Below are 20,846 nucleotides of genomic sequence, written 5' to 3' on the forward strand. Positions count from 1 at the left end.
CCATTACCGGTCCATTTACATTGCATGATATGGTATTTTACATAACATGAACAATTTCACAACATGATTAATTAAAACATCTAAAATATCAATTTTGTTACACATATCAAATAAATGTAATAAATAAATAAATTATCATAATTACAATAACATGAATAATTAAAAGATCTGAAATATCCATCATACAATATGAATAATAATTAAAGGTCTACATGATCCATTACACAACATGATTAATTAAAAAGTCTAAAATACCAAATAAGATACATGCTAATATAAACTACTCACGAGACCTATTGATTGATGCCTCGTGAACCGTCGCGCCAACTCTCGACACCGAACAGTCAATTTCTGGCATCCCCGACGCTTCGCACCTTAATTTACGTCGAGCCATCAACTCGCGATCATCATCCATACCATGCAACTCGACATCAATTCACGCTCAAATTTGCGACTTGCATTTCCAAGTGCGAGGCAATGAAATGCTTTCTTAATCAAATGACGAATACGACCACTAACAAGGCCAAGGCATTCTTCAGGGTGGAACTCAAGGGAATATCCGGTGCGCTTCAAATGATTGCGTACCGACGCCCGAGCGGACGCACGGCGCTCCAATGCATCATGTTGCAAAGCCATTTTTATGGATTAAACATTAATTACTCATCTTGTTGGGTGAAGCACTCAACTACTGTATTTTCAATAACAAAACTAATCTTACTACACTTATCAAATAAATGTAAAAAATTGAATAAATTTTTAGAGGCGAACACTAATTATTTAGACACTCTTCAGTTTGAGGCGAACACTTATCGTCCCATACCATATGGAATGCAATCAAGGTTCACAACTTTATTTCAGGCTCTATATGCAAAAACCATCGAGAAGAAAAAAATCTTTGTTTAGGAACATGTATCTATCGTTAACCTTGACCATGCGGTGATGACACTGCCATTCGGAGCTAACATTGATATCCGCAACACGGTGCGGTATAGGGACGTGATGAAGGAGTACGGTCTTGGTCCGAATGGTGGCATCCTCACCTCGCTCAAAGGTGAGGATTTCTTCATTGGGACCAAAGCCGTACTCATTCATGATGTTCTTATACCACACTGTGTCGCAAATATCATGTTGGTCCCGAATGGCAATATCATCACCGCATGGTCAAGGTTAACGATATATGTTCCGAAACAAAGATTTTTCTTTTACTTCTTAACGGTTTCAATGTGAGCCTGAATAAATACATCATTAGAGTGTCAAAATAATTCATTCATAGGATAATACCAAGTATACATCTTTTTTCACTTTCAACAATTATTAAATTTGATATTTCACATTGCATATAAACATTCAATTTAAAATTTCACTTTCACACATTTCACATTCAAATCCACATTCAAATCCACATATGATCACATATACATACTCTCATTCTAAAAATAGAAAATCCTACTATACTCATTTTCATATCTCTTTTTTTCTAAATAGTATTCCTCTCTATGTATATACTCCCATTCCAAAAAATAACATTCTACTCTATGCAAACCTTAAGTAATTTGAGCTCAAATGGTGTATAAATTGAAAAAATTCCAACATTTTTTCCAATAAAAAACCTCAAAATCTCTATTTCTAAACTATGAAACGAGCTACAATAGCAATGGAAGATGAGAGGATGGAGTTTCTAACCTTTAAACCATTGGATGGATGGGAGAATCAAAAGCTTTCACAAATCATGGGGAAAATTGGTATGACCTCCCCTCACCCAAGAGCTAAGAACAGGGAGAACACGAATGGAGGAATGGCTCGGACATGGAAGGAAGAAAGGGATAAAAGGGCCAGGGGATTTAGTCCCACTTGGAGCCACCAATCAGGACTAAAAGTTCCTTATTTGTCCCGGTTAGTGGCTCCAGCCGGAAAAAATAGGCTCGTGGGCCTTTAGTCCCGGCTGGAGCCATCAACTGGGAGGGACTTTTAGTCCGAGTTGATGGCTCCAACCGGGACTAAATGTCCCCACCTTCCCGACAGGCCCCTAACCGTTGGACCCGGGACTAATGCTTGCATTAATCCCGGGTCCAAAACTAGCCGGGACAAATAAGGAGGATGAAAAATTATTTATATAGTAGGCCTCTAAGTATGCCGAGAGTCGTAGAAGGAATGGATCATGGACTAGGATCTCGTCCTATGGTTTGTTTGGTTGCTAAAACAAATACTAGTAAAATCATAAAAATCCAGTCACCGCAAAAAAATATCGCCATGAGGAAGACACTAATCGGTATCAATTTACCCACACTGCTGCAATTAGGGCTGCACGGATAAATCATACGTGCCAGCTTGTAATAAGAGGCGGCACAAATAAGTATCCCAAGTGTTATCCACAGACACGGATACCGATTATCTGTACCGTCTTTGTTATGAGCTAGCATGGCTAATGAGTATCTTTGCCAGTTCCAAATAAGAACTGACACAGATAGTCTCCGAGGTATTTGTGGCGTACATATACTTTTCTCAAAAGTAATTTAAATTTCAGCACTTTTGAAATTTATTATCTTATCGTACAGACTCAGAGGAAGCCATACTTTATATGAAAACTGTAGAAAAGATCTACAAATTTCTAGCTGTTTTTTTTATTTGAAGATGTTTAGATGTTCAAATAGTTAACCGAAGATTTACATAATAAGAGTCAAAAGGTCTATGGCACCAGCAATGAAATATTTGGGATGGGAAGAAGAAATGATGTAAAGGGGAATTTTGTGGGTTCGAAGGCTGAAAATGCACACATGCATAAGCCATGATTCTATGGGCAGCTTGGGGCCGGCCCATTGGTCTAGAAAAAATATTATTTATTATTTTCTCTTTCTAATTTTTGGTGCGCAGCGGGTACCACGGGTGAAAGCTTAGGCAATAGTGAATTAACAAATAAAAGTACAGTTGGTGCAAATAATACTCCCTCCGTCTCACAATATTTGTCGCCGTTGACTTTTTCTTACAACTTTGACCATTCGTCTTATTCAAAAAATTATGTAAATACCATCTACTTTGTTTGTGATATGCTTTACTATTATAAATATTTTAAGCATAACTTAACTTTTTGTATGTTTGCAATAAATTTTTGAATAAGATGAATGGTTAAAGTTGTAAAAAAATCAACAGCGACAAATATTTTGAGACGGAGAGAGTACTACTGAGTGATGACTATTATTGCGGTTCAGAATTGAATTACCAAGAATTCAAGCTTAAACAGCTGCAGGTGAGAAGGGCATCCCTATACGTCTCATGGAAGATGGTTAAGCGATATGTCGCACGGTCCACGATGGCCCACCTGCTCTATACTGTGTTGCCTATCAGCCCATGTGCAAACTGACACCTCAGCAGAGCTAGGAGCGAGAGGGGGCAGCAGCCCATGCACGAACAGCACAGCGTAGCGAAGGTGGTACGTATGCTATCTCTTTTTATTTTTCTTTTAGTCTATGCTGATAATTTTTTTCAAAATATCTTGTGACCTACTCTATGTGGAATATTATATTAATAGATTCAATATTTTAATATACAAGATTCAACAATCATTCGGACTTATTTTAACAATTGCAATAAACTAATTCAATATTTTATGATGAGATGTTGAAGCTGTATATAAAAAATGTTGAATGTATATATTCCAAATGTTGTTTTTTTAATTTAAAAATATATGCATATTGGATTTCATTTTGTTGTATTAATTCTAAACAAAACGATGGTTCAAAGGGAATCAAAAATAGACTCAAGATTTAAGAGAAAAATGCATTCTAAGGTAGCAAATCAATTAAACCTCCACCCGCTCGACCAACCCTATCGTGACATCTGTCACCCCACTGTTGAAGCATTCTCACTCCATTCGTTTCCGTCCTGCGCGAATAAGTTTCATAGCAAACCAATTTTCAGAAGATATATAGGTTTTTGGGTGAGAGCGCCCAACTTGGTGGAGCACAAATAAAGCATGCTATATGGCCCAAAACGGCAACTAGACCATGCGGGCTCCCACTCCCCGTATGGCCCAACCGCTCATCATCTTCTGCAAGGAACATGGTTCTATTAGATTATGATTGTAATTTTTTGATTGTGTGATAATACAGGAACTAACGAAGTTCAAGTTTGTAAGATTTTTAGGTTCTATGGATGGAGTCCGATCCATACATAAGATGGTTTAAATCACTGTCAAGATATCCAAATTATAGTAAAAATGTAGAGGTAGAATATATTTGAGGTGTCTAAATGTCGCAGCGACGAATTGGACAAGTGACAGCAGAAATAAGACGGCGACAGTCCCAGAATATAACGGGTCGGTGCATTGATAGTTGAAACAACGATCAAATACAGAAGAATCGAGTTGCACCGGTTGAACCGATGCTATAAGAATGGAGGCGTTGGTGCAATGAGAAGATGATATGGTGATCAAGTGGAGAAATGACACAGGCACCGGTTAAACCGACGGTTCAAAAGAAGGCGTCGATGCAAGCGTGCTGTGGTTATTCGGTACGCATATTTTGGTTCCAGAAGGGTTTTCATGTAAAGTCTTCAGCACCGGTTAAACCGACGGTCATCGGTGCAATACCATCAGCAGAAGACTACAGTTGGAGTTTAACGGCTAGTGGGCAGGCTGTGTGTGACCGGTTAAACCGACGGTGGCGAGCGGTTTAACCGACTCTTTATGCTTTTTAGGGAAATAGCATGTAACTGTTAGGAGTGGATCTTTAGCTATATAAGACCTCACCCCAGGTCATTTGAGGTGGCTGGAGTTCGTGTGAAGCATCCATACTCTGAAGAAGTTCTCCAAGCCAACCAAAGAGCTCGTCAAATGTATCAACTTCGGTTGATTATACTTGAGATACTTGAGATGCTTGAGATACTTGAGATGCTGCCAATATATCAACTTCGGTTGATTATATTGGGAGTATACGTTATCGAAACAACGTATTTATGGGGTACTGCAAAAATGCGGGGGTATAAACAGCGATCGCCATATAAAATTCTACCTCAGCAGGCACTTCCTCCTGATTTAATCATTGCGACAGACATGCTACGTGTAGTATTGTTGACAAATGCATAGTGGGCAAATTGTGGATGCATGTGATCCCTATAATCAGGAGAGACTGAGAAAGTTAGGGCAGCTAGCCAACCAAAGAGCTCATTGATCAAATCTTTATGTTTAGCACAAGCTTTGTGAGAGAGTGTGAGAGCAGGTGTTATGGCCTTGTGCTGGTTCTTGAGTGAACTTCAAGCTTGTATCTCGGTGTGCCGGCTCCTTGAAATCCCTGTGACTCGTTGGCAAATCTTCAACCCTCGGGCTTGATGATGTGGAGCGGCGACGACGGCTTTGTGCGGGAGACGAGGAGACACCTTCTTCGTGGAAAGCTCGTAGCGAAGATGGCATCAAGATGACCACGAGACTTGGCGTAAGTCTTAGTGTGGCAAGTCAAAGGGTGCTCCGGAGAGATTTGGTGACCGGAAAGTAATACCGTTAGCGAGTGCTCGACCGGAAAGCTCATAGTAGCACAGATAATAAGAGGACTACTACCATCATTTTTGTTTTGGAAAAACGAAAAGCAGAGCCTCCCTGCTTCACCCCATCCAAGCTCCAGGACCAGCAATGGCGCATCAGATCGAGCATGCCCACCTCCCCATCCGTGGGCTCAATCTCCACATAGCTCAAGTAGGAAAAGGTGAGAATTTTCCAACAGAAACATCAAACATTGCACATCGTACCTCGTACGTGATCGGCACAGATACCAAGTGTGTGGATTCTGATCATTGTTGGCGATGCCTTGCAGGGGAGCTGGGAACGGTGGTGTTCCTGCACGGCTTCCCGGAGATCTGGTACTCGTGGCGCCACCAGATGCTGGCCGCGGCGGCCACGGGCTACCGCGCCGTCGCGCCGGACTGGCGAGGGTACGGGCTCTCGGACCGGCCGCCGGAGCACGAGGACGAGGACGAGCAGGCCTCCTCCTGCTGGGACGACCTCGTGGCCGACGTGCTCGCCGTCCTCGACGCGCTCTCCGTCCCCAGCGCGTTCGTGGTGGCCAAGGACTTCGGCGCCGTCCCCGCCTACTACTTCGCGCTCCAGCACCCCGGCCGCACCCGCGGCGTCGCGTGCCTGGGCATCTCCTTCAGTCACGGCCCCTGGTCCTTCGACGCCATGCCCGAAGGCTTCTACATCCTTCGCTGGCAGGAGCCGGGTCGGGCGGAGGCCGACTTCGGCCGGCACGACGTCCGGCGAGTGGTGCGCACCATCTACGTCCTCTTCGCCGGCGCCGATGTCCCGGTGGCCAAGGAAGGCCAGGAGATAATGGACCTCGCCGACGAGTCCGCGCCGCTACCGGAGTGGTTCACCGAGGAGGACCTCGACGTCTACGCCTCGCTCTACCACAAGTCCGGCTTCCGGTACCCTCTCAAGATGTACAGGTGCTGCTGCTTGCTATCCAGAGTTCTGCACCACCATCATGGCATCATCCCCACCGAGGACGAGCCAGGACACATGCAAGCACCAACACACCATTCTTAGCGTACTCTAATTCTGTCTTCTTCTTCCGTGGATCGCAGGTCTCTGCACAAGATGCCGTGCCTGCCAGACGCCAAGTTCCAGGTCCCCGTGTTGACGGTGACGGGCGGGAAGGACTACTCCTCCAAGCTCGCCGGCTTCGAGGATGATGCGGAGAGCTGCACGGTGGACCGCTTCGTGCCGGGCGTGAAGACGGCCTTCATCCCGGAAGGGAGCCACTTCGTGCAGGAGCAGCTGCCTGAGCAGGTGAACGAGCTCCTCCTCGGCTTCTTCGAGGAACACCCGGTCGCCGCCGCCACGTAGGCAAACAATGACCATGAAGGAGAGCAAGAAGAGCTATTGCTTCTGTTACTGTTGCTTTGTTTGATCCTTGTAATCTGAAGTTCTGAACTTTTCTTTCTCAGTTCTCAGTAATAAAAAGGCTCAAATGAAAAAACTGTACTCGTCTTTGTTTCGTTTTCGCGTCTGCTAGTCAATTCTACTATGGAAACAGCGCCGACTGAGATTGCAGGACAATCACGAAAACAGAATGGCTGCTGCTGACTTGGTGCGCTGAACGCAAAAATATTCCTCGGTTAGTCAAAAGGTCTGCTTTCTGGCACCACAATACAATCATAAAACAGACAATGAGATTGACAATAGACAAGAAACATGATATTGACATTAGACAAGAAACAGCAGCCCGGACACGACGGCTTAGCATCCAATCTTTACTCTTTAGTCTTTACTATAGAAAAAAACATCAGTACTTCAACCGTATGTCTTCTTGCTTGCAAAGTTCAATCAGAACACCTTTTTTTTTAAATAAAGGCAGGAGCACTGCCATAGCATTTAAGAGGGAGAAGAATTTCAGGTGGGGGATGCCCCCCCCCCCCCCCCCGACCTTAAGAAAAAAGAGGGAGAAGAATGTCTGGTCTTACGTAAGGTCGTTATTTATGGAACTCTTAAAAGGTAAAACGACACATAAAAAAACTAGGATACACTCGGACTAACGTAAGCTCCTGCGTAGTTCCATTTCCTTCTTGATGAAATTTCTCACTTGCAATGGACTAGCCGAGGTTCCTTAAAAAGTTTGACGGCCTCATTCCTTCCAAATGTTCCACGCTATGTACAACAACACCTCCGCTATCTGCTTCTTTGAAGCTTTGGCAAAGACTTGAGTGAATATCTTGTCGAGCCGAAGCAATAAAATCCACTATCCAATAAAGAATATAGGGTATTAAGCTCCTCACGGTCCGAACCTGTTTAATCCTTACGGCTTCCTTACGTCTTGTGTGACCATCAAGGTTCTTATCCCCATGATCCTTCCCACCTAAATCTACCATCTGAGGATAACCCTACTGGACTTGCCGGACTACAAATCCGGCGGTTCGGATACATTTAGTAAGTTCATCAAGATTTCTGATTCATATATTTGGCAGATAATCAAACTTTTGGTGGATGATATCTAGTTAATCAGTCGGATATTTTCTTGATATTTTATTTTAATAGATGTATTTTACAGCCTACTCATTTGAGTCTCTAGCCATTTTGGTATACAGTTTGATTTTTCTTACCAAAAAAATGTAATTATCTTTTCGTAATGAATTCATAACTCATAAGTCTACGTCATTGACTAAAGTTGCAAATTTACAATTCTAACTTCATACAAATTCTAATATTTAACTACATTTTAAAAAATTTGAATTAAATATTTATTAAATGGTTTTAAGAAGTTTAACACCATCCAAACGACAAAATTTTAAACTAATTGCCTAATTGTTATGTCTTCACCACTTTTACCCTATATCAGTAAATAATATTTTAGTAATTTTATTTTTCATTGGGATGATATTTGTTCATTTTTCAAATGTTAGTCAAATTTTTCTAAACAATTGAAATACCTATTCAAGCTTTGGTGTTGGGGTTGTATATAGACGTGAGCAAAATGAGCCGAACCCAGCCCAAGCTCAACGGGCTAAGCCCAGCCCCATGCTCATCAAGGGCCGGGCATGGCATTGGTTTTGTAGGTCCCAAAAAAATCGACCTGATGCGATTACTAAAATTAATTATTTTCACTCTAAATGGTGGGTTGTGTGGTCCGAGCCCGTCCCTGTTCACAAAACGCTCATGTCTAGCTGTACCGGTCTCTGTCAATTTTTTTTTTTGAAAAAAATCATAGTGCAAACCCTGAGTGGAAGGAGCACCGTGGCTGAAGTGTAAGCACACTGCAAGTGCTCCAAACTAAATGAAACACTGAAAAAAAAATGAAAGGCATGTCGAAATGGTTCTGTGGCCATAGCGGATGCATTAGACGTCATAGCGTGCAGGACTGCACTGTGTAGTAGTTGGTTGCCATAGATGGCATACCTGCAGAAGCCCGTGCCAAGATCAAGTCGAACCGGAACATCCGAACAGAGCATTCCTGCAGACGAAGTATGGCGTATGAGTGTACGACTCAGGCTGAGCCTTAGTGGAGTGCAGGATTGGCAAATAATCCGCACACCAGGTAAAGGAACTGAAATAATTAATTCTTGCACTTGGCTCTGTTTCTGATTTGATTCCTAAACAACACGAACCAATTTCCTATTTCCAATTTAGTTTTCAACTTCGAGAGCCAGACTAACTTAAATAAAATTAATATACTTCATTGCAAAGTATTATATATTCAGTTTTATCTTAAATTAAACTTCTCTAGCTTTGAACAAACTTTACATAAGATATACTAACATCTAACATCACAAATAAATACACTATCAAAACATATTTGATTACAAATCTAATAGAACTGCATGTTAGGATTAATCCTAACTTTGCTACGGCTAACCTTAGTCAAGTTATAATTTATATGGTTAGTGTTTGGTTGACAACTTCAACTATGGCAAGCAACACTTCTTTAACCTCTACTCCCTCGGTCCTGAACGTAAAATATTTTAATTTATCCTAAGTCAAAAAGTTTAAAGTTTGATCAAGTTTATAGATAAGAGTAATAATATTTAATGCCAAATAAGAATAATTAGATCCATTATGAAATATATTTTTATAATTTACTTATTTGATGTGTTAGATGTTAATATTCTTCTCTATAAATTTGGTCAAACTAAGACTACTTTGACTTAAAACAAAGCAAAATACCTTATATTTCAGGATGGAGAGAGTGACCCACTTGTCATACTCTATATTTTGTTGACTAACTTTGTCACACTTGTAGCTAAGAATTTGTTAGCCACACTTTCCCTAACCTTAGATGTGACAGAAGTAGTGTCCAATCAAACATATCCTAATTTGATTTTGTGGACGTTGGTACATTTTTCTTTAAATTTGGTCAGTAAGAAATTTAACTTATGACGAAACTAAAACTTCCTTTATTTATATTTTTAATTGAGGGAATATATACCCCTCAGCCATCACAATAATCTAAGAAAATAGATATTCTCTTCTCTCAAATATAATTATATCCAGTTCGCATCCTTTATCAGCCTGAGTTTGAATATAGACTTAGCATGACTGGTCACATTTTCATGTAGGTGATTATGTCTTGACAGTGAGACACCTACGATGATTTTATCAATCTTTCAAATGTGTTTTATAGGGAGAAGATGCATTTGTCTTTATTTATAAGGGTAGTATGTCTTTCAAGAAAAATCATATCTATTTCAGAACCACACCACACATGGAGCGTTGTCCTTGGTCTTTTTCGTCTTGTCCATGTACTACTAGTGATTGGCGCGTGACTAAGCAAAATGTGAATTTGAGCATGATATTGATTTGTCCACTGCAGGAGGTTCAGTTAGAAATATGGTCCTTCAAGGGTGCTATGTGCGAGTATAGCATCTCGCTCACATGTGTTTGCAAAATGTAAGATGTAATCCGGTGGAAAATGGGAGATCTGAGTTGGTTTCAGGGAAGGCCTGCATTTTCTTTCAACAACAAGATATATATCTATATCTTGTACTGAAAGAATTGGTGTATGGTGTTGATGGATTAAGCGGAGTGGCTATAAGTGCATTTTTGAGTCTTTGCTCTTTGTTGTAGATTGTTTCAGTCATTTCTACAATGGATACATTCCTTTCAAAAAAAAAGTAATGGATACTTGTTCACTCTATGTTGTAGCCTACCACATAAAAAAATGCATGTAAATAGTTGTGGTTGAAGAATTTAGAACAGTGTAGATGTATGTTACCATATCTTTTTCAGGGGTCTTTACTGCTTGATGCAGGCGAGCAAAGTAGTTTTCTTTAGCTACTTCTGTTAGCTGCACAGAAGTAGATAGCTGCACAGAAGTAGAGTTGGTATTAAGTAGCTGCTTGACCAAACCAAAATATGATTAGTACCTCTATATGGACAGTGCAGTTCTATAAAGTTTTTTTCGCGACTACTAAATAGGCATGGGAATGGAAGTTTTTAGATGGTGCTTATTCTGTACGTATAGTTTAAATAAGAAAAACAGTTCTATAAAGATTTTTTCGCCACTACTAAATAGGCATGAGAATGGAAGTTTTTAGATGGTGCTTATTCTATATGTATAGTTTAAATAAAAAAATATGTATAGTTTAAATAAGAAAAATAGATCTTGTGAATCGTACTGTCAATGTCATTATCCCAGTAGCAGCAGCACAAAAAAATGGACAAGCCCTGCAATACAGATCATCATCTACCTGTGCTGTAAAACCTCACTGCCGTGCACGACAACTACTTGAGCAGTTGAGCTTTATTCACAACTTTTCAACCAAACTGCGTTGTTCTGCATGCGTACTGATAATTTCTTTTTTGTTTACATCACAAAAGGAAAATATTATGCATGTAATGTCACAACACTGTTGCTGCCTATAATCTGTATATATTTAGAGTTCCCAATAAGTATAAATTTAAATAATTTTGCATTTTCTTCTATTCTCCTTTGTTTCCTCTAGACATGTATGAAGAAACTCGGGTTACAAATTAGCTCGGAAATTGAATCAGTCAAATAAGCACAGTGGATGTTCCCATGGGCCCCTGTCCTGAGACTTTTTAAAAAAAAGGATTTTAAAAAAATTCTTAAAAGGGGTGCCGGTTGGGAAAAATTCAAAAAATAGGTACCTCCCGCCCGTTGATTGGGCGGGCGGGAGGCGTGGGACCGGGGACCTCCTACCCATCCAGACGGCGGGAGGTTCCCCGAGGACCTCTTCGCGAGGTCCCTGCGGGGGCGTCCCGCCCATCCAACGGGCGGGAGGTAGTCCCGCCCGTTGGGCGGGCGGGAGGTCCCCCTATATAAGCCTCCCACCTACCCCTAAATTTCCATTTTATTCAGCAAAAACCAGAAAAAAAAGAAAGGGAGGAGAGGAAGAGAGAAGAGGAAGCGGCGAAGCTCTGTTCACACGTCGATTTGAAAGTATACTCTCATTCTAGTCGTATAATTACTTGAAAATAACTATAATCTAGGAAATATTTGTTAGGGTAGTTATGTTTTGAATAGTTTTTAGTATTTTTAATTATTTTTAGTATAATTTATATTCTGAACAATTTAGAATCTGGAAAATATAATCTGGGAATCGCTGAAACTTATGGTCGTTGTGTATTAATATGTAGTATAACTAGTTTATTAATAATTGACAGATATGTCTTCCGAGAAGGGTATTTTCAGTATATATTACGGAGAAGGAAATGTGATTTATGGGCCGAATGGGGTAGATTTAAGTGAATTCAACTGTGCGGTCAGAGAAATGACCAGACCGTACGAGAGGACATTTGAATCCCTATGCAACTGGTTAACGAGAGGATTAAGGATTAATCAGGCGACACACACTGTGAGTGTTCAGTGAGTCATAAATCGTACCACTCATGCTTTGATTTGGCAGCTAATGCCACTTGCAAGCAACGAGAACTGGTTAACTTATCTGCAAAATAAAAGTCATTGGCAATGGCCACTGGTACTCCTTATCAGTGTGCACCAGAACCCTTTGATAAACATTGAAGCTGCTCCGGGGAATGAAAATATTGATGAAGAAGTTGAGGAGCCAAACATTGAGGCAGGTGGCACCGCAGCACCTCAATGCGTGGCTGATGAGGGGGAGAACATACCCTTTATTATTGAACAGCTGCAAGACGAAGAACTTGAATTGGATGAAGCAATGAATGCCGATTCGTCTGATGATGATGAGGATGTGCCTGAAGAATGGGTAAGCAGCGACTTCAGTCATCTTGTCGTAGATGAGGGATCTAGCGTGCCTTCGGATTGCAGAGAGAACGAAGTTGTCCAGGGTGCGAGGTACCACTCAATTGATGAGGTGAAGGAAGCTGTTAAGTATTGGTCTCTCTCTTATGCGAGAGTTCAAAATAGTCGAGTGCAAATCTCGTAAGTACGATGTGGTATGTGTGAAGGAGGGCTGTCCGTGGCGGGTGCATGCCTATAAGGGTAAATGGAAAGATTATTGGGAATGCTCAATTGTCACTGAGCAAACTTGTCATTTGCCGGGGGTGCAGAAGACCCATCGCAACCTTACATTGCAATACATCGCAAATGAGATATACGGAATGATAGTAGAGAACATGTTATTTGAACCAAAGTCTATTATCAGGCATATTCAGGAAAAGTACAAGTATACCATCTCGTACAGCAAGCCGTGGAGTGCAAAACAGAAGGTGTTGGAGATGAGGTTTGAGACGTTCGAGTCTGCATATGATAATATTTCTCGATTGCTGGCCGTTCTATGTCAGAGAAATCCTGGAAGCTATTATGACATAAAAAGTCTAGACAGAGGAGAAGGTCCGCCCTTCATATTGCAGCGGGCCTTTTTCAGCTTGGGTCCATGCATTAACGCATTCCAACGCTGTCGGCCTCTCCTGTGCATCGATGGGACCTTTCTCACAGGAAAGTATAGATTGCAAAAGCTGACAGCTATTGGAGTGAATGGAAACAATCAATTGCTTCCTGTTGCTTTTGCTTTTGTTGAGAGTGAGAACACAGACAGTTGGTATTGGTTCCTGGAACAGGTTAAGCTTGCAGTCGTTCGGGATAGGGAAGATGTCTGCCTCATTCATGATTGTCACGCCGGCATACTAAGGGCAATACTAGATTTGTAGGAGGGGTGTGTGGAGACCGGAGAGCCGCCCAAGTGGCGTGATGTTCGCAGTAGGTGGTGCATGAGATACATCGGTGCAAACTTTTTCAGGCAATTTAAGAACAAGCACCTTATGGATATGTTCAAGAGGATATGCAAGAAAACAAATCAATAAAAATTTAACAAGCAGTGGCAGAAACTTAATGAACTGTCCGGGAAGAAAAGAAGAGAGGACGCAGCAAAAACCAGAACTGCATAGGATGAAGCAGAGGCTTTGTGTACTTTGCCAACAGATACTGCAAATACTCGCAGAGGGTCTGGGTCAGCGGTGAAAACCTTTTCTGAATGGATTGAGAATGAACTGAAGGAGAAGTGGGCGTTGCTTTACGATACCGATGGTGCAAGGTATGGCATAATGACCACCAACTTCGCCGAGGTTTACAATTTGGTGCTGCGAGGTGTTCGTGGGCTTGCACTGGTTGCAATTGTGGAATTCATCGTCCGCGGGTGTACTGATTACTTTAGGGATCGGTTCACTAAAAATCAGGCATACATGCAAGATCCTGACAGATATTTTTGGGAGAATATTGACAGAATATATGACTAAGAAGGCAGCTAGCGTCCAGCTACACCACATACGGCAATGTGGTACACAGGAGCTCAAGTTTGAGGTAGCTTTCAAAGACAGAGCACGACGTGGCATGAGACGTCAAACTCTTGTAAAGGAGTGCATCCTCAGTTTGATGGAACTTGTTGTTGCTCATGCATGAGGCCAAAGTTGCTGCACATATCTTGTTCTCATGTAATGGCTGCTTGTGCGGATATTCGACATCCTGTCGATATATATGTTTCCCATTACTTCAGAAAGGAGACAATTGCCAGCACCTAACAGTATGAGATCTATGGATTCCGTATGGTTGGATCGTTCACTGAGACAGCGAATCCTGTAATATATATTCCAGACTCGAGAATAGCTCGGGTTAAGAGAGGGCGCCTTCAGACACGGCGTATTTGTAATGACATGGATGAGTCAGAACTCCATCCGAGGATACAGCGCTGCAGTGCATGTAATCAGAGTGGACACACGTATAAATGTTGTCCAAATAATGATGCTGGGCCCAGTTCTGCTGAAGCTGGCCCTACAGATGATGCTACAGATGGAAGACCTCCGGTTGCATCAAGCAGTGGGAGACGTCGCCGATCGAGTGCTACTACGACATCAGGCATCGTTTAGTTGTAATTTTATTTGAACATTGTTTGCTCATGTATAATATTTGCCGCATTGAGTTTGTATCAGACCTGGATGTGTATTTGTAATTTTAATAGACCATTATGTATATTTATAATATTTGCCGCATTAACTTTTAACAGATCATTATGTGTGTTTGTAATTATAACTGTGACTTGGTATTTGTATATTTAAACTTGCTTGTTATCATACTATTTTATTTTTAATGGCTTCTTGTATCGTATGTATTGTATTATCGTAATATTTCTATTCTACGTTGCATAACCATCTTTATACGAGTTTTAGATACCGTAATCTTCTTCGTAAAATTAAACTAAATTTTTTATATATACAAAAGAGTATGACGAATAAATCTTGTATTTGAAAAAACTATAAATTTTAAACTAATTTTTTTTATATACAAAAGAGTATGACGAATAAATCTTATATTTGGAAAAACTATAAATTTTAAATAGTTTATAAAACATAAATTCCAACAAAAAATAATAAAAAATAAGCAGGTGGGCACCTCCCGCCCGTCCAACGGGCGGGATGCCTCAGGAGCCTCTTCGTAAATAAGAAAAAATTTTTATTCGCGAAGAGATCCTCCGAAGGGGCCTCTTAATAGTTTTGGAACCTCACACCCGCTGAATGGACGGAAGGTCCCCGGCCCACGCCTCCCGCCCGATCAACGGACGGGAGATACCCATTTTTCAAATTTTTCCCAACCGGCATCCTTTTTTCGAATTTTATTTTTTTAAACCTTTTTTTAAAAAACTCCCTGTCCTGACCCCGACCCTTCGAATTTTATTTTTTTAAACCCTTTTTTTAAAAAACTCCCTGTCCTAACCCCGACCCGACCGGTGGCCGTCACGAAGGCCCGGTTGAACGCAGCGCCGCTCTGGGCCCAGGCGTCGACGGTGGGCCTGGACCTCGGGTCGGTGTAGAGCACCTGGTCCAAGGCCAGCAGGCCCTTCCCGGCCTGCAGGTTCCTGACGTACTGATGTCGAAGGTCACCGGCCTTACGGGGTCCATGGACATGGCGGCCCTCGGGTCGACGTTCGCCGGGCACTCCGCCTGCAGCTGCGTCGCGTACCCCCAGTCCAACGTCGGGTTCGGCACCGAAGGCCCCACGAGACGCCGTGCCGCAGTGCCAAAACAAGGTGTCCTGCGCCGACATCCTCGCCATGGCCACCTGAGACGCTATAGCCCTGGTACTGGTACGCCATTGCCATAGTAACCGTCTCATCCCTTGCCGAAACCGGAACCAAGCAAATCTAAGCTGACAGTTTGCTCGCGGAGGAACTGGGGCGGCTGGACGGGCTGCGGTCGACGAACAGTAGCATCGACGGGCGCCCTTCTTCAACCTGGACCAGCTCAACAAGATCCAGCACAACGGATATCAGAAAGTTATAGAAACCAACACGCACACAGCAGCACAGAGCAGCGACTCTAAATACAGGTAGGACAAGCAAAATAGGCAACGATTTTAAAATGTGCAGTAAGTGAGACCGCCCAACGCTGAAAAAGCAGCATAGAGAACGATGAGCTAGTGCAGAAACCAGACAGGTAGAGATTTATTTTGCGGTGCAAACAGAAGCGAACAAGAAGCAGAGGTGCACAAAATAAAATCGAAGAAAGAAAAGAGTACATGCAGATTGTTAGCCAGCCTCTAGCAGCATTGAGTAGGAACCTAGGTACATGCAACGAAGGTGCAGAAAACAGCACGGGAGGGTAACCAGCGCCTATGTGTACCGCTGAAAGAAATGCAATTTGGCTAGAGACTACAAACGTAAGGACCTGACAGAAAGCTTGCACGTTCGCAGTGCGTTCAATTCTAAAACAGTAGGCGAGTCGTGCTCACCGCGGAGACGGAGCGTGGCAACAAGAAGACGTCTAGGCGTGGCGAGCTAACCGGTCTGAAAAGGTCCTAATGAAAAGGGGTACCAATTAACGTAACATATCCGTGAAAATCAGAAGCGTGAAATAAATGAACTGGCTAGGTGAAAATTAATTGCAGGCAAATGGAAAGCGGACGACCCTGCAAGGACTAATCAGCGCACAGAATAACAGGTAACGGGAACAAGCAGAGGCCAACGCATGCACAGGACTACCGGCAGGGATTGGGAGGTTGTTAAACCGAAGCAAGTAAACAAGGTGCTACAAAAATTGGGAGCAAGAGTTCACCTCCGCCGCGCCACGGCGGCAGGCAAGCAGAGCAGAGGAAGAATCGTGGGTAGTGGACAAAGGATCATGTCCAAAGGCGAACGGAACCTGCAAATTAAGACAAGATGATGAAAGCGCATGTAGTGCATAAAAAATCGGCTGACAAAATGGAGAGTAGCAACGGAAATACTAAGTGCAGAGGTAAAAGGAAAGCGAAGTCGTATCGCAACTAAAAAAAGAAGAGAGGCACCAAAGAAAGCAGAAGACTACAAACAGGCACCATAGGTTTTTTTTCTCCAGGCGCATGCTCATAACAGGCCGGACTTTAAAAAGGGAAACGAAAGCAAAAGTGGAGACGGTCGAGGCAAAAAAGACACTAATGGGAGCAGGTATCTCCATTCGACAACGGAATCTCGGAACGAAGCAACGAAATCACGGAAACGAAGCAAGAAATCCAACCTGCAGCGCATGCAACAACCAGGAAACCTCGAAAAGGAACAAGAAATCAGCGAAATCTCTAATAACAGGCAAGCAAGCCAAACTGGAGCACAGGCAGCAACCAGGAAATCTCGAAAAGGAACGAGGAATCCAACCTAGGGCATCTCTGAGCAGCGAAGTAGCGAACAAAGAAGAGGGAGGAGCAAGCGAAGGCAGCAGAAACTTACCTCCGAAGCAAAGAACATGCGAGAAGGAGCACTGAAGCGCAGGCGGCTGGAGTTTATCCCGCGTCGCCCGCAGACCACCGCGACGAGTCACCGTGGTAAGCCGACACCACAGCAGTGAAAATTCATGCGTCATGGTGACGGGGCGTATACGCGTACGACGGAGGCAGACGCGAGCGCCAGCGAGGCAGCTGCTCGGTACAGCAAGCGCCACGAGCCAGCCGATAAGAATCGAACGAGCGCTCGATTCACCAAGCGCTGCGGGCCAGCCGATCATGATCGAACGAGCAGCAGATTTCCCGACGACGTGGTGAGGCTGCGCGGGCGCCGAGCCCGCCACCAATGTTATCTTAGATTGAGTCCGTATAATCTTACTCTTCCCTTTTGGGAATATTTTAGTTATCAACCGAAATCAGAAAACAATAAAAATCTAAACAAATAGGGTTAACGAGGTTCGGTTTGTACATTTCCTAAGGTACATTAGTTTCAGATTTTAACTCCAAACGGGAGCCCATCAATGATCTTAGTTTCTTGGCGCCAAACCACAATGTTTTGGCGCGAAAAAAAAAGATCCCCTTACTCGATAGAGGGCAAGCTACCAAATCAAATACAAGGTGAATTCTCTGTTTCTGGAGTACCGGGGAAAATGGAGCCGCCCGAGGGAACTGGTGGCGGCGCCGCCAAGAAGATGATGCTCTCGCCAGCGCCGCAGATTGCGGCCCTCGGCGACGACCTCCTCGGTGAGATCCTCCTCCGCCTACCCGACATGGCGTCGCTTGCCAGCGCCGCCCTTGCCTGCAAGCGATGGCACCGCGTGGCCTCCGACCCCGCCGTCTTCCGCCGATTCGACGCCCTCCGCCGGCCCCCGCTTGTCGGGTTCCTCCTCACTGACCGCGGTGATATGCCCCCCACCTACCGCTCCCCCAACCTCTTCTTCGTCCACGCCACCCGCAACCCCAATCTGGCCGCGGCCGCCGCGGACGGCGATTTCTTCTTCGAGGATCTCCCAGCCGTCGATTCGGACGACGAGGAGGAGGGATACGACTGGGACGAGTGGCGCCTCCGCGGCTGCGACGGCGGCCGCCGCCTCCTCTCCCGCCGCCACGACGGCCTCGACCTCGCCGTCTACGACCCCATCTCGCGGACCGCTGTCTTCCTTCGTCCAGACGGCGTCTTCCGCAAGTGCACCCACGTGGTCCGCTACGCCATTGTCGTCGACGAGGCCGATGGGTCCTTCCTGGTCATCGGCTTCGGCTTCAGCTACATGACCGCCGTATTCTCCTCCCGCACCGGCAAATGGGTCAGTATCAACATGGAAAGGGTAAAGATGGGAAAGAGCGATGTCGAACAAGAACAAGATGAAGAGGACGAGTACGTCTACCTCTCGTTCGGCAGCGACGGAATTGCAGCAGGCCGGTTTGCTTACTGGAGGTCGGACACCAAGAAGCGCAGACACTTCAATCCTGTTGAGAGTATCTTGGTGCTTGACACGGCGACCATGGAATGGTCAGTCATCACTGCTCCATTCCCCGCAGGGGAATCCTACTGTGTGGCCGACATGCCAGAGCATGGTGGGCTGTGTCTCTTCTCCAGCAAAGAGCAATGCCTTCAGCTCTGGGTCCGCAACAGCATTGGTGGATGGGTGCTCAAGAAGGATTTTTCCTTGCTGAATGACTGGATGAAGAAGATTCGCCGTGCTGAGTGGATGAAGAGGGTGCGCGTCTTGGCGGCAAGGGCTGGTTATGTCTACATGGAGTTCTGGTCAATCAGGAAGGCTAATTCCTACTTTCTTGTGTTGAATATGAGAACCATGAAGATGTCAGTGTTCCCCAACAACCCAGAAGACCCTCATAGAGGTCGTGCATTTCCATTCTTCATGCGCTTGGAGCCTCTGCTTGGACCAGATGAGGATCAGAATGTTCATCTTGATGTTTAACGCACTAGAGAGGGTAATCTTCTATTTGATCTATTCATCGCTTGTTTTTTATTTTTCTTCTGTTCCAGTCTATTAGATAATGCTATTTAAATATCAGTGTCAGTTCGGTCACCTCAGTTAAATATCCATGAATTCCAGATATGTTGGTGTATATAACGATATATGTTTATTTCTTATTGAATGGGACCAAATTATAAATCATATATCTAACCATCATTGAGACAAACTAGTCTGTTTAGTTTCTCTAGTTGTGACTTTATACAATTGTACCTAAATGATTGGCTCGAGCTGTAATTGCAATTTCTTGACATTTGAGATATTGATATAATATTGGCAAATTTCAGTCACTAATGCTCTGTAGTTTGTTTGTAGTTCATTTTTCCCAGTAATTACTAATTTACCATTGGTAAATCTTCAGTAAGAAATACAATTGTTCTAGGTGAGAAATAATTACTTCTAGAATATTCAAGTACAGAGATAGCTTCTCTCATTTGAATTATCAGGTTACAATTTGTGGTTAGCTGCTGTTGAACGCTCTGTAAATGAATGCACTTCAATTCGGATGGCTTGCAAGAGAGAATTTATATGGAATTTTAACTGATACTGTTTTCTTATCATTACCCGTCCTTTGAGTTCATCTTATTATATGGTCTCTAGTTATCTCATTGAAATTCCCTTATTTTTTTGTAAACTAAAGAATTGTACAAATTCACCAAGTAACCTTATTTGCTTAATGTGCGTTGACCCTTTGACATTACAATGTGTCTCATCATGAGATTTTCCTCTTAATGTATTCTGTACTGATTAATGCATTTCTGTATCATGCGAGTTTCAGGTAGTCATTGATTTGTTATTTTGTGGTGGCATAGATTTCATCAGGTACTTCAACAATGTGTTATACTAGTAACCTTCACATTCTGACTCATAGCCTGTAAATGATTCACATTAATTTGCATGCTGCTCTGGCACAAACTAAAGTAATTCCTTTGCATTTCAGGTCAAATTATCACTTCTTGGTTTTGCTAAGTCATTCACAAATCCTTTGGACATGGAACTGCTGCAGCTGGTTTAATACCATCCATTTCTTTTAGCATGTATGAATTATTTGAAATGAAGTTTAGTTATATCTGCATGTACGAATTATCTTTGTGGCAATAGCTTCCATGTGATGTGTCATAACTCGTATGTTAGCTATGACTTCGTTTTGCTGTTAGTTCAATGAAGCTTCTATGGCTTGATTCAATTTCAGTTCCATTTTCATGTTTGCTACTTAACTCTGTCTGTGACATCGTAATTCAGCTGAAAT

The 20,846-nt window shown here is 43.1% G+C and overlaps 2 protein-coding genes across 3 annotated transcripts; both read left to right on the forward strand.

The window, feature by feature from the left end:
• Window positions 1-5,424: 5,424 nt before the first annotated feature.
• Window positions 5,425-6,947, forward strand: LOC112886866 (bifunctional epoxide hydrolase 2-like). Of its 2 annotated transcripts, XM_025952882.1 has the most exons (3): window positions 5,425-5,693; window positions 5,802-6,432; window positions 6,571-6,947. In XM_025952882.1, the coding sequence occupies exons 1-3, from the start codon at window positions 5,621-5,623 to the stop codon at window positions 6,830-6,832; spliced, it is 966 nt and encodes a 321-aa protein (XP_025808667.1). In that variant the 5' UTR covers window positions 5,425-5,620; the 3' UTR covers window positions 6,833-6,947. The 2 variants fall into 2 exon arrangements, with proteins under 2 accessions (XP_025808667.1, XP_025808666.1); XM_025952881.1 differs by having other exon boundaries at window positions 5,425-6,432.
• An 11,323-nt stretch (window positions 6,948-18,270) lies between these two features.
• Window positions 18,271-20,709, forward strand: LOC112887490. The gene is made up of 3 exons (XM_025953671.1): window positions 18,271-19,553; window positions 20,376-20,419; window positions 20,538-20,709. Exon 1 carries the CDS (start codon window positions 18,293-18,295, stop codon window positions 19,538-19,540), a length of 1,248 nt encoding a protein of 415 aa, XP_025809456.1. The 5' UTR covers window positions 18,271-18,292; the 3' UTR covers window positions 19,541-19,553; window positions 20,376-20,419; window positions 20,538-20,709.
• Window positions 20,710-20,846: the final 137 nt, after the last annotated feature.

Source organism: Panicum hallii, chromosome 3 (genome assembly GCF_002211085.1).
Source record: "Panicum hallii strain FIL2 chromosome 3, PHallii_v3.1, whole genome shotgun sequence".
NCBI lineage: Eukaryota > Viridiplantae > Streptophyta > Magnoliopsida > Poales > Poaceae > Panicum > Panicum hallii.

What these genes read in the sequence shown, in the direction of transcription:
- LOC112886866 (XM_025952881.1), top strand. Translation starts at nt 5,621, where the DNA reads ATGGCGCATCAGATCGAGCATGCCCACCTCCCCATCCGTGGGCTCAAT. An exon ending in TACCCTCTCAAGATGTACAG is followed by an intron (nt 6,433 to 6,570) that starts GTGCTGCTGCTT and finishes CGTGGATCGCAG; the next exon opens with GTCTCTGCACAAGATGCCGT.
- LOC112887490 (XM_025953671.1), top strand. Translation starts at nt 18,293, where the DNA reads ATGATGCTCTCGCCAGCGCCGCAGATTGCGGCCCTCGGCGACGACCTC.